We start from the raw sequence: 13,345 nt of genomic DNA on the forward strand, positions 1-13,345 counted from the left end.
TGTTTATATACTTTAACCTAAGTTTTGAAGTTTTATTTACATTAATAAAATTATAAATTTTTTACACCTTTAAAAAAATCCTTAACATTGTTACTCTGAAAATTACATTTATAATAAAAAAAAAATTTGATGAAGCTTAAATGAAATATATATATAATGAACACTGAAATCTAACTTGCTATGCAGTTGTACTGAATTATTTGTACTAAATTACTTGCCAATGAAACATGATGTCATGGGATCATCACTAATTTTCTGTAGGTAATACTATTACACTGTAGGGTGTAACATTATTGAATTTTAGCACAGCTTAGTTTTTGAAATATATTATGTTATGGATGATTAACTACAGCACAGTCCACTGCTGACTGTAGTATATCGCATGAAAAGACAAGTGTAAATGTAAGTAAATAATATTAATTTGATAAAATAGAAAAAACAGATTTCATTATAGAAAAAATAATGTTTGCAAAATTTAGAATAATCTGAAGTTTAATTTCTTTTTATTTCTAATAGAACCAGTACTTTAGCAGTTAAGCTGTTACAAATTCAGATACAGTGTATTTTCAAAAAAAAATTAAAAAGATCAGATACAGGTAAATAAGTTCAACGATCAGATAACAATTTTAAAGGATATTAACAAAATAAGGATCTCTATTTGAAGTAAGTAATTAGATGAATGTCAAACAAAATTTTATTTTTTTAAACATAGGAATGCTAATGACTTGCCTGTTTTCATATTTATGTATTTTTTTGTCTTCAGTCATTTGACTGGTTTGATGCAGCTCTCCAAGATTCCCTATCTAGTGCTAGTCATTTCATTTTGGTATGCCTCCTCCATCCTACATCCCTAACAATTTGTTTTACAAATTTATATTTAGCTGTGTAATACTCGTGAATTTTCTTAAAGGTGTAACAAAAATTCATTTCAAACTACATCAAGTTGAGAATGTGATGTTTTTAGAGTAAGATATTATCAATCTCCTTAAAAGCTGATGCTAATTATATAACAGTATTCATCAGATAGTAGTTTGTCATTTTACTAGCTTGAAGTACAAATTTCAATAATTTTTCTGGTAATTTGAAAAATAATTACATAATTTCCATTATGATAATATTTCATTTATGAGTACTCAGTAATTATATTAACATGTGATACTCTATTACAGGGCTAGCCATTAATGATCAGTGGATCATTAATGGTGTGCTATGTGTGGTTAGTCAAGTATTAGCATTTTTCGACTACTCTGTCACTTAATTTTGTTGATTGTATGTACACATTATATATGTACATTATGCTTCAGATACTGAAAAATCTTTTATATGAAAACAGTCATTCTGTAAATACACTAAACTACTGTCATTTGGATTTAATTTTTTCGTATACTGCAAGGGCTGCTGAAAAGATAGTTCTAGCCAGTGGTTTTCAAAGAATTTTTGTTATATTATCTTTTAAGAAGTGAAAGTTGATTTTTTTTATTACATTAACATTTTTACCTTATATAATAATTATAATATTAATATTGAATAGTTGTTGTAAAGTGTCTATTGGCATAAAAAAAAAACTATAGTTATATTTTTACCTCTGCATATCACCATGTTTGTGTCCATGTTTACCATCCGTGTCCTAGTAAAGTATCATACAGTTCTATATTAAGCTATTAAAATCTTATTTCACGATAATGTACAAATACCAGATAAACATATAAAATTATTAATTAAATAATTAGTTAAATAACTTAGACTAATGTAGTAATAATTGTGAATTAATGAGTAACTATATACAAGATAATATACATTTTTTACTGAAAATATTAATCAAAATATAACTAGGATTTTTTCATAAAAAATTAAAAATATTTCTATTCTACTTCAGATAATTTTTTTGTTTCAGGTTCACAATGAATATTATTCCAGTATTTTAATCAGTGATAAAAATACAAATTAGATAATCAATCCATGGAAAACGTAATTAGAATTGACTTGAATAATTACTTTGTTGGTAATTAAAAGGGTGTAATAAATCAGACTACAGAATTTTAGTATATTGAAAAAATTATTTAGTATGTAGTTATTTAGTATTAAAACAAATGATGAATTACAAATTATTTTTAAAATTTATTATTATATTTCATAAAATTAACATACCATAAACATCTCTTCCATATTTTAAAATATAATATTTTTTCTATATATTTATAATGCTTAAATAAACTTTGGATAACTTTATTTATACCAGGTTATAGATTTACATATGATGTGGTTAATTTATTTTACTTATTTACAGTGATCATGTACAATTCTATTAATGCAAATTCAAATTCAAATATCTTTAATGCACATTTTACCCTCAATCATTATGAAAATAGGTTTTACAATTTTAAATGTTTCCTAATAGATTTTCTGTTTTTCTTATACATTCTAACATTTTAATTTTTGATTATTTTTGCTAGGTCAAATTATTCTATAATAAGACATCTAAAAGTGTAATGCTAGATAACTAAATAGATTGTGTGTATATATATATATATATATATATATATGTCAACATTGTAAATACTTCACATTTCACAGTATTACCAGAGCTTTTTTAAATGTTTGCTTTTACTTGGATATTAGACTAATAAAATGAGCCCTTTTTTGTAAATATCTTTATTTTTGTAAACCAATCAAAATTAATCATTTATTGTGAAAGTATCTAAATTAGGCCCTGTTAAAAATAAATATCTAAAAATGTTAAAAGATATTCTAAGAACTTAGTAAAATAAAAATAAAAGAAGTAGATCCAAGGTATGCTATTTGACAGTTTCCAACTTAGAATTAGCACAGATTTCAGGATCAGTAAATGTAACTTAAAAATAATATTCAATTTTCTTATTCAAAAAAAAATATTGAGAGGTAATAATTTACAAATCTATTTTAATAAATATATTTACATTTTCTCTAGTTTAATTATGTTTGTGTAGCCCTAACAATCGATAAAAAAAATATTATAAACTGGTGACACAATATGCATTCCATAACACTTAGTTTTTCAATAAATAAGTTATTCTTAAAAAAAAAATTGACTGCTTGCTTGGACTTTGTTATTTGAATGAAAAATGCCATCCTGACCAGGTATTATTTCATTTCTTGTTACAATCAGTTTCTTTATTCATTAACAATCAGCTAATCCTTAATTATACTTTTTCTTAACAGGGTGATACCCAGTTACATTTATGTATGGCAATGAAAAGATATGAATTTTGTGAATATTGGAAAATGTCAAACTTAATTGGATCCAGAACTTTCTAGATAAAAGGTAGACAAATTATCATTACATCCCAAAGTCTGTAGGAGCTACGTACAAATAATTCATAAAAATTATGATTTGGAACTTTGGAAATTTTTAGTTTACTTTTTGATTATAAGTTCTCTTCTCAGATGATATGACCTTGCAGGGAGTTGAACCAAGTATTAGTTGATTTAGAAGCCAGCATTCTGCCAAATTTATCAGTTGGACATCTAGTTATCATTTAAGTGATTTATGAAATTTCTTTTATGTTTATAGTTGTTTTACTTAATGAAGACCTTAGATATATTTGCATTTATAATTTCTTGGAATAATAATTAAAGATTATTGATATTCTTAAATTTTGTGCTGGTTGCTCTAAGATCTGGAGTGAAATCTCTTATTCTTTTAATTTTGTTTGTATAGTTATAAAAGTAATAAAACTTTGTTCTATCATTTTAAGGTTATTTATAAAATTATCTGTTATTATACAGCATGATTATTTTGAAATAAACCATTTACATTGTTTATTTAGAAAAGTCACTGCTTATAAGTATGTTTTTTGCTGTTTACCATTTCATGATGGTCTATTATAAGTAAATTACCTTAAACATAAGTTATTTATACACATACCTTAGTAACGATTTAATTCACAAATGTCTTTTAACAAAAATCTATAAATAAATAAATAAATTAAAAAACAGGTTATTTTTACAACAGATCGTTAGAGTATTTTTTGTTATTAGAAACACTTGTAAATTAAAACATTATATCTTATAGTTTTTGTTTGATTTTATTTGCATACAGATACCCACTGTACTGTTGTACAGTTATTGCAGTGTACATAACAGCACCAATGAAATCGACAATTGCAGCGTTCAGTGACACGTTTCCTTATAAGATTGTATCCTCGACCACAGCAAAGAGAGCCACAGCCATCGGTGCCACGACTTGTTCTGTTGCATATACGACCCACTGTACCAGGAATATCATTTGTTGGGTCATTCTCACAAAAGTTGGGAGACCTTAATTAAACAAACAATTTTTTTAAATGATATATATTTTTACATTACATTTCATATAAATAAACATTATTATTTATAAATTTTATTGGTTGCCTGAATAAATTACATGATGGAAAAAACAGATAAACAAAATTCATGTTTTGAATAAAACATGGATTCTGTTTCAATCTATTCAAACGTTTGAAACAAAACAAAAAAGATAATCATCATTGATTATCCAAAGAAGACATCATCATTGAAATCAAGCAAGTAAGAAGAGATTTGAATGTGACTGAAATCGAACAAAAAGATTGATAGTAATGGTCATCATTGAAGTTTTTGGAACTGAAAATTGAAATGGAATTTTTTGACTGTTCCAAATTAAGTTTTAAGACTAAAGACTCTATTTGGCAATTTACATATCCACTGATTCTTGTGAACAAAGTTTATCTAAACCTAAGGTTATTAAAATTATTTTCATCTCACCGTGAGACCAATCAAGACTTTCAAATTTGGCTATCACGCAATCCAGAGCATTAATAGCTGATGAAATTAACTTTGACTATGTTATCAGTAAATTTGCTGAAATCAAAGCAGGAAGACAAAAACTGTAATATTTCCAAAATCAAAATATAAACGTAAACAATTATATGTTAAGCAAATTTCAAATTACTTAAGAAGTTAAAAGTGATATTAAAGTATTTTTTAATAAAAATATATATCTGACTGATAAAAACCTGTATTTGTTCTTATAATTTTACTATTAATGAGCTATAATATTGATTCTGATAACAATGATAGTGTTATTTGAAGTACAGTTCCAGTATTTGACATGTGCTAGCCAACTTTAATGTGTAATAAAATATGCATATTATGACTATCTTAATATTTTTTTGATGTTATAATTGTATTATTAAATGCTGTATTTGCATTATAAAAATTCCTAAAATTTGTATTTGAAATAGTAAAAACAAAGTCACTATGTTATTATTAAAACATATGTGAAAATTACTCAAATCTGAGTACTCTTTCAATGTTGGGGTTTGGGTGTGTAGGATTTAGGGTGACATACCTGAGTTCTGTACTGGATACCTAATAGCCTAACTACACCATTAATAAGGATGCTTTATTATTAGTTCATTTTAATAAGAACAGAAAAAATTAGTAAGTTACTAAGGATGATGTATTTTCTTGTAAGAATAATGTGAATGGACAAAAATAAATAAATCAAGGTAATAAGTAACCAGATAATGAAATGTCATAATAAATAAAAAGAAACATTAAATCACCTTTGTGTAAAAATACACTGTAGGGCATTTCAAATTATCCTATTTTCAGAAAAAAAAGTAGCTGGCTGAATATATAAGTTTTAGTTTCAAATGTTTTATATAGTTTGTCAACTTAGGGAAGGTGAAATTTTACATTTTGTTATTATTAACTCATAGATTAAACTTAGATTCTTGGGAATAGGAATATCCTCCACTTTTTACTACCAGGTTTTATAATTTACATCCTAAATTATTTAATGTGTACCTGTCTTTTTCCAGATTAAGTGATAAAAGTGATTTTTTCATTTTAATTAAGGTCATGCTTGACTGAATTTCATCATGATAGGATTTTCTATTTTATTATAAAAGTGTTCTAATACTTCTTCAATCAACATAGTTATTTTAATCATGAAATCATTGAGAAAGTGAATAAAACATAACTTATTAATGTTTATTATTTTTTATTAAAGTTTTCCAAAAGTAGATACTAAAATTTTTTTAAAATATTTTTGTATTTACTTTATACTAGGATTAGCTGTGAAATAGTAATTAAACAGTATTATCATAAAGTAATATAGTATTAAATAGTCATCAATATCTTTGAAATAATAAGCCATTGCTAATAAGAAAAATAAATTATGCCAGTAGCTTGGAAGATTAATAAACTATTAAAGAAAGTTGTGTAGTAAATATGTATATATGTTGTTTTCTCCAACCAGTTTTCCAACTACGGCCAGGGCTGGGTGTGTGTATGTATATATAAGCAAATGCAATTAATGCTACTGGCTTGCCAGGCCTGATGTAACTACAGATAAAACATGCTTGTACTTAAGCGTTGGCACTAAGAAGATGAAAATACAAAAATCTGCAAAAAATTATATAAAGAGTGCAATGAAACTGCAATGCTATATCCATAAAAAGGTTACTGATTATAACTGTAAACAATTAATTAACTTATTATGAGTGCTTTGCCCAACCCAAAATAAATATGAAATAGATTTGAACTAGAATGATGATGGTTTACAACTATCATCATATCAGATATCATTATAATGATTACAATTAACAATAGGTTTGTAAAAAGTGTAAAGAACATAAAGATTGATAAATTGACTTAGATGACACAGACATTTTTTTTTCAATTTTATTTTGTTTACATTTAATTTCTTATGATAAAAAATTTGTGAAAATTTAAGTACCCAGTTACTCAATATCCTTTAGCAAATCGGACCGAATAGTTTATTAGGTCAGTTGAGTATTTCGACGATTTTTGGGATAAGGAAGAAGCCTGAGCCTGTTCTCTAGTGGCTGTTCAGTAACAGGAAGAAAAACAATTTGTTACAGTATATATCTGATACGGTCAATGAGAAATTGCTGATCATTAATTTGCAGATCCATCCCAGGAAAAATACATAGTACATTCAAAGAAAATGTAGTGTAACTTCTTCATTCTAGGAAATGTACTTTCATTTTAGAAGAAAAGTGAAGATACATTTTTCTTCTAAGGAACTGTGTGTGGGAACACACAGCTAGCTGCATACAATGTTGGAATTCCACTAACTGTAAGAGTTTTGAAATATTCTTTTGTTGTGTTCTTATTCTATTTTATGGTCTCTCAGGTAATAAATTGGCCCCTTTCTCATTATTCACCCCCTTTCCTTACATTTGTTTCATACTTCCTTAGGTTCAGCGGGCTTTGACTAAACAATCAAATGGTTGTTTACATTAAGTAATCTGCATTAAGGACATGGGCTCTGTAGTTTCTTCAGACTAGGTATATGTATGTTTCTGTGGGGTCTGAGTCATATCAGGTCTATGAACCTGTCCAGGGACTGTTTTCCTGATACAAAAACTCCAACCTCGAGGTGAGTTCTCAGGTGGTATAGAGAACTGTAATGTATACTCACCTTATTGTGTTAAGATAAGCCACCTAATTCCCATTAAATATATGCTATACTCATGGTTGTGTTAACCGAAACTTAATAGTGTTAAAATATTTGCATATAGCAGACTAATTGCCAATCAATCTTAGGCATAACTGATTACACTTTGTCCCAGCAATATTCTTCATAGTTCCACTACAGTACTGTGGTATGAAGTATAAATTTTTGAAGTAATTATGTAAAATAATGTATCACAGATATGAGTTACAACATACTTGTATGATCAATTTAATTGTTAATAAGGTAAATAACAATAAAAATATTGTAATATAAAAGAATTGTTTAAAAAATACTAATTAATTATAAATAAATAATAGAATTAAAATTAATGGTATTACTCATATTAAAAGAAAAATCCTTAACTTTGATATTTTTTACCTTTCATAGTATAGGAGTTCTAGGGAAAGATCTCGTCTCTTCTTTTTTCCTCTTTTTTTTGGTTTCCTCCAACGAGGTCGTCGTCTTCGACCTCCTCTTACTAGTAATGGTGATCCATTCCCCAAATTTGATTGATCAACAAGGACTGCTGACTTAAATTTTTCTTTAAGTATATTTCCAACAATGCGGAATTCTGGTGCAGCCTTCCAGCAAGTCTTTAATTCACAACTTCCTGATATGCCATGGCATTTACATTTTACTTGCATATTTTTTGCAACTGCCTGAATAAAATAAGTAATAATTGTATTAAGTAAATTGATTATTATCATTAAATTTTTAAATGATAATAAAATTATTATTAAGAATAATTTTTTTAAATGTTCATTAGAAATTCATTTTTTTAACAAAGATAAATTTAAGTTTGAAGTTACAAAGAAAAAGTAAAAATATCAGAAAAATCTTTGTTTTTTTATTCGTTTAATAATTTTTAATATAAATAATATTTTATAGAAACACTATTTTAGTATGCACTTTAAAACTGATTTACTGATGTTTTTATTCAATTAGGCTTTAAATTGAAATATTTCTACAAGCAGGATTGAATTTGGTAAAGAAATTAATATCAATGGTAAAAAAATTAACTTTATGAGGTTTACTGCTAGTACAATGTTAATACTATAAATGGATTGGTTTTTAGAATGTGATTATGTCTCATTAATCACTCTTACAAATGGAATAAATTCCCATTTCTAAATAATCACATTTATGCCATTTCAGAGTTACTAGGAAAACTAAGGGGTAAAGTCATTTACTGTTTGCCTTTTCCCCTGAGCTAAATATATTGTATATTAACATGCTAAGTACAGCTAATGCATATGATATTAAATATGGTTTGTTCACACTATTAAGCACAGCAACTTGCAGTTAGATACAAAATCTTTGTTGTGATGAGAAACAACTCTAATGAAGTACTTTTGTACTTCAGATGTTTTATTTGCATTATGGTCATGACAAAGATTGTGACAAATAGTACAAAGCAGTCTTTCGTAGTTGTTTTTCAACTGATGCCCCCTTTACCTTCTGCAGATAGGTATCTGCAAATGTAAGTGAGAAATAAAACATTATTTGGAATTTATTTTTAAACAAAATAACGACTGCTTAAATATATCAACTTACTGCATAAGTATTAATTAAAAAGCTCTAAACTCATACACATGTAAGTTCTTGTCATGTTAATAAATATCTTTTTTAAGAATAACAGTTAAGTAATTATTTTGTTTTAAATTTGATCTTTGATATACATTTGAATTTTGGAAAATATTTTCTATGTAAAAACTAATTTTATAGTAGAACTGTTGAAGTGAAGAACAATAAATTATTTCTTGATTTAGCTGTGAAACAGAATTATAAATGAATTAAATGTATAATGACACATCACTAAATTTAAACATAATTGATTTATCAAAATAAAAAGTGACCTATATGTTCCAGAGTGTTCCTGTACCAGTAACAAAAGTAGTTGTATATATATAATGTATAAAGACTGTAATGATTACATTTTTTGTGGAAGATTTCATTATAACTAAAAATATGTTTAACTATTCAACATAATCAAATAATAATAATAATAAATTCAACTGCAATAATTCTTAAAATCAATTGGATTATTTATCTATTTTTGTATTGGTATTTATGTTTCATTAATATTAAAGCTATTTAAAGGTCGACTACTTTTTCTGAATATAAATTAATCGCTTCATTGTGCATTGTGTACTTTTATTAGCCAGTGGAATAGGAAGAGATAAATATAATTTCCTATAGAGTGCGCGAGAGTTAAGTCAGACGAAGGTAAATCATAAACTATCATAGAAAGATAACTGTGTACTGAAACCTCGATAATATATAATTATAATTCTCGTTATTCGGAAAGGTTTTAATGATTAATAAGTATGAAACGGTAATTGAATCATCTTTTATATATAATTTTTTGGAAACTTTTTAATACTTAACCCGTTGCATTCGTAATAATTAATACTTTTGTAAACTTTTTTCACCTTAAAAATGTAATAAAAACTAATAATATACAGAAATAAAGTCAATTAAAAGTAGACTAAAATTAAATGAATAAATTGGTGTGAATTAAATTTTAAACGGAATATTCTGAAACATCTTTTATGGTTAACTTAGCTTCATACGGTAAATATATGTAAATAGTGCACCAAAACTAGCGGTAACGAATGATTTAAACGATATCTAATACGCCACTCAAAATCTTTATAATGGTGTAGGCTAATTATATACTGAAACTTAAAATTTTGCTACACAATCCACTTTAAATCTGTAAATTCAATAAACTGAACTCTTCCAGATTAATGTCTGAAAACTTAAAATATTTGAATTTTATTAAATTCAGTAATGTTGATTTAAAACAGGGTACATACTTACAGCTCTTATCGCGAGGCTATAGATTTTAAATACTCAGAAACCTTAAATATAACTGCGATACATGCAATAAAATTTGAACCATTTAAAAACAAATTCTAAGTAACAAAATGGTAATAACAGTTGAAAGTATTAGATTTACCGCTAAAAAATAAATAATACATTAAACTTTTTAACGTAAAAAAAAATTCCAAAACTTTTTTTGAATTTTTTCTAATTACATGATTTTTCGCCCTTTACTAATAAAATTAAGTTTTCTAGCAGTTTGTTATTCCAAATCGATAAATTGCAGGCTGAAACGGTTGTGAGTTCACAATTATTAAGCAATATTCACCATTATGTTTCTGTAAGTCATGATTGTAGATAACTGTAACTTCGCTACAAAAAGTAAATCCTACTGTTTTTATCTGTTAATCAGTAACAATATTTATGATAAATTTTTATAAACTATATTGTCCAATGTTTTCTCATAAAAAAGGTATTTCCGAAATTAAAATTAAGTGGTGCAAATAAACGATTAAAATATCGATGAATTTTTTTTCTGGAAATATTTGTTCTTTTGAAATGTACCTTGCTTTTTATCAGAGAGGTGGCGGTATTATTAGAACAGACGCTAAACTAGAGATATTTAAAGTTTCTGGGTTCCACCTTTTTATTAAAGGGTCGAAAATCCGAGGGATTTATCAAACAGCCTTACTTAAATGTTACCTTATGGTAAATAAAACTATGCTTTCAATTTGTCGAATTAAAAGCAAAATTATTTCAAAATAAATAGATAGTTATAACAAAGGCAGCTGTAAGAATTTCTGTTTTTATTTTGATACTTATACCTTGCTTCATTCTTTCAATAAAGTTACCTTCTTTTTAAAAATGTATACTTTTATCTAAACCAAGGAGATGAGATTTTTACACGTTTTATCCCAGGTAGTTTATTATTTAATTACTATTTACTTATTCTTAAAATTCTGCTCTCAGTAAATAATGGATCTCTACATCTGAAGGTATAGGCTGATGTGATTGGAGGTGAACTTCAGAATGACTACACTGATTTTTATGAAATAGGCATAAAACCATTCATGTCAGTTACACAGATTATACTAGATAAAGTAGGATTTAATGAAAACATAATAGTATATGGGATTTTATCGATTTTGAATAACAAACTGCTTTAATTTATCAGATGGAGAATCAAATTTAAATACTTAAGAAGAAATTAAAAAGAAAATTATGTTATATTATTATGCCATAAAATCCCCAAAAATAAAACTAGTTTAAGTTAATTTCAATATGCTTGCAATATTGACCTTTTGTTGGAGTTATAAATAATTTGATTGGTTAAATGATTGCTATTCTTCATTCCTTTTTACTTTGTATATTACTACTACATCCTCAGAATCTGTTTTTTAAATCTCAATGTTTGTCTTCCGCTACAGTATTTACCCTTTATTTATCTTTTGATCACAAAATTAACTAAACGTAGGTATATTACTCGTAATATGTGACCCATCAACTTAGTTTGGTTCTCTACATGATTCTATTTCAAACTTTCCTCTCCTTCTGTCGCTTTAAGATCTCTTCATTTAGTATTCTATCGACTCTCCTGATTTTCAACAAATCTTCCTATAACACTAGATTTTAAGAACTTCTACTTTTTCCCTTCTTGGTTTTTTCCCACTGTTAAGAACTACAATCCAAAAATTAATATTTTTAAGAAAATATAATTATTAGATGATAGCAGAATATGTTTTGCACTGGAAATTTTCTTTCTTATACTGGCCTGCTTTTAATTTGTAGATTCTTCGTCTCTCCTTTGTAACTTTATTATTTAATAATAAAAATGTAAATTTTTAAATATTGTGATCCCTATCTATAATAGCGCAATATCTATCTTTGAGTAGTTTAAAGAATTCGTTTGGGTCAGTTTCGTGAAAAGAGTGTCTTGTAGTTTGTTACATCACTTGGTTGTGTCAGACTAGAATACGTTGATAATTAGAACTCGTATCAAAATTACCTTCGGGGAATTATCGAGCAGGCATTATGTTAAATTATAAAATATTTTCTTCTTTTTTTACAAAAATTATTCAGTAACTGAAAAATATAAATACTGGTATGTGTTCATAATATAAAAAATCTCTTTCGGCACGCCGGAAGGCGGAGGTAGATTTCAGCGGTGATAAGTAGGGGATAAAAAAGATTTCCATCTTAAAGTTAACAAAAACTTCAAATTTACTCAATACGACAATGGTTGCATGTGAAAAATGTTTCACATGTTTAGCATACGACAAGCCCCATCTTACAATTCCTGCAACATTTTGGTCATCCCTTGCCGCAAGGATTGGTCATATCAAAAATTATTTCAGACAAAAGTTTTAAGTAATGTTTAGAGGATTAACTACCACTTTAAACCGACTCGATACTATCCCTATTAAGGGAGGTATGATTTTCTGTCTTCAAAACCCCATTTTTTCAACCCCTTGGGCCAGTGGTTGGTGATCTAAAAAACTTACTTAGGTAAGTTTTAGACCCTTATCCAAAGAACAGTAGGAACTTTAAACGAATTGTACTTAATAAGAAAATTATAAAGAAATTTTTTTTTTTTTTTAAAAAGCCCCCCCGATCCGATTTTGCCCATTAACGAACTCGACCGGGATTTTGAGTCGTTATATTTTATGTATCAATCTGAAAGTGATTAACGCAAAATCACGGCAGTTATCGTATCCGCAAGAAAGTGAAAAATATATATATAAATGTATGTATAAACTTTTGAACTGACGGTGGTTTTGGGGTCTGGTAAATTTGAAACCCGAAGATATGTCGAAATTTTCCGGAAGTGGAATTGATACCCATTACATTAGATTTTCTTATGAAATCTGCCTAAAAATTAGGCTGATAACATTTTTTTAAAAAAGTATTTTAGATAATTCAGTCAGTATGGGATAAAGCCGAAAATCAATGAACACTTTCATCTGAAAACTTATAAAAAGTTTTCAGTCATGTAGAATATATATTCTACCGTTCCTAACAAATTATATGTTTCAA

General features: G+C 26.8%; 1 protein-coding gene across 1 annotated transcript in view; it reads right to left on the minus strand.

The window, feature by feature from the left end:
* Positions 1–4,064: 4,064 nt before the first annotated feature.
* Positions 4,065–13,345, minus strand: part of Wnt10 (Wnt oncogene analog 10) — a 73,732-nt gene continuing 64,451 nt past the window's right edge. The window contains exons 3-4 of the mRNA XM_075357714.1: positions 7,865–8,145; positions 4,065–4,296 (exon numbers count right to left, since the gene is read on the minus strand). Coding sequence (XP_075213829.1) covers positions 4,065–4,296; positions 7,865–8,145 — 513 coding nt within the window. The remainder of the gene's footprint in view (positions 4,297–7,864; positions 8,146–13,345) is intronic.

The sequence above is a fragment of the Lycorma delicatula genome, chromosome 2 (assembly GCF_047948215.1).
Source record: "Lycorma delicatula isolate Av1 chromosome 2, ASM4794821v1, whole genome shotgun sequence".
Classification (NCBI taxonomy): domain Eukaryota; kingdom Metazoa; phylum Arthropoda; class Insecta; order Hemiptera; family Fulgoridae; genus Lycorma; species Lycorma delicatula.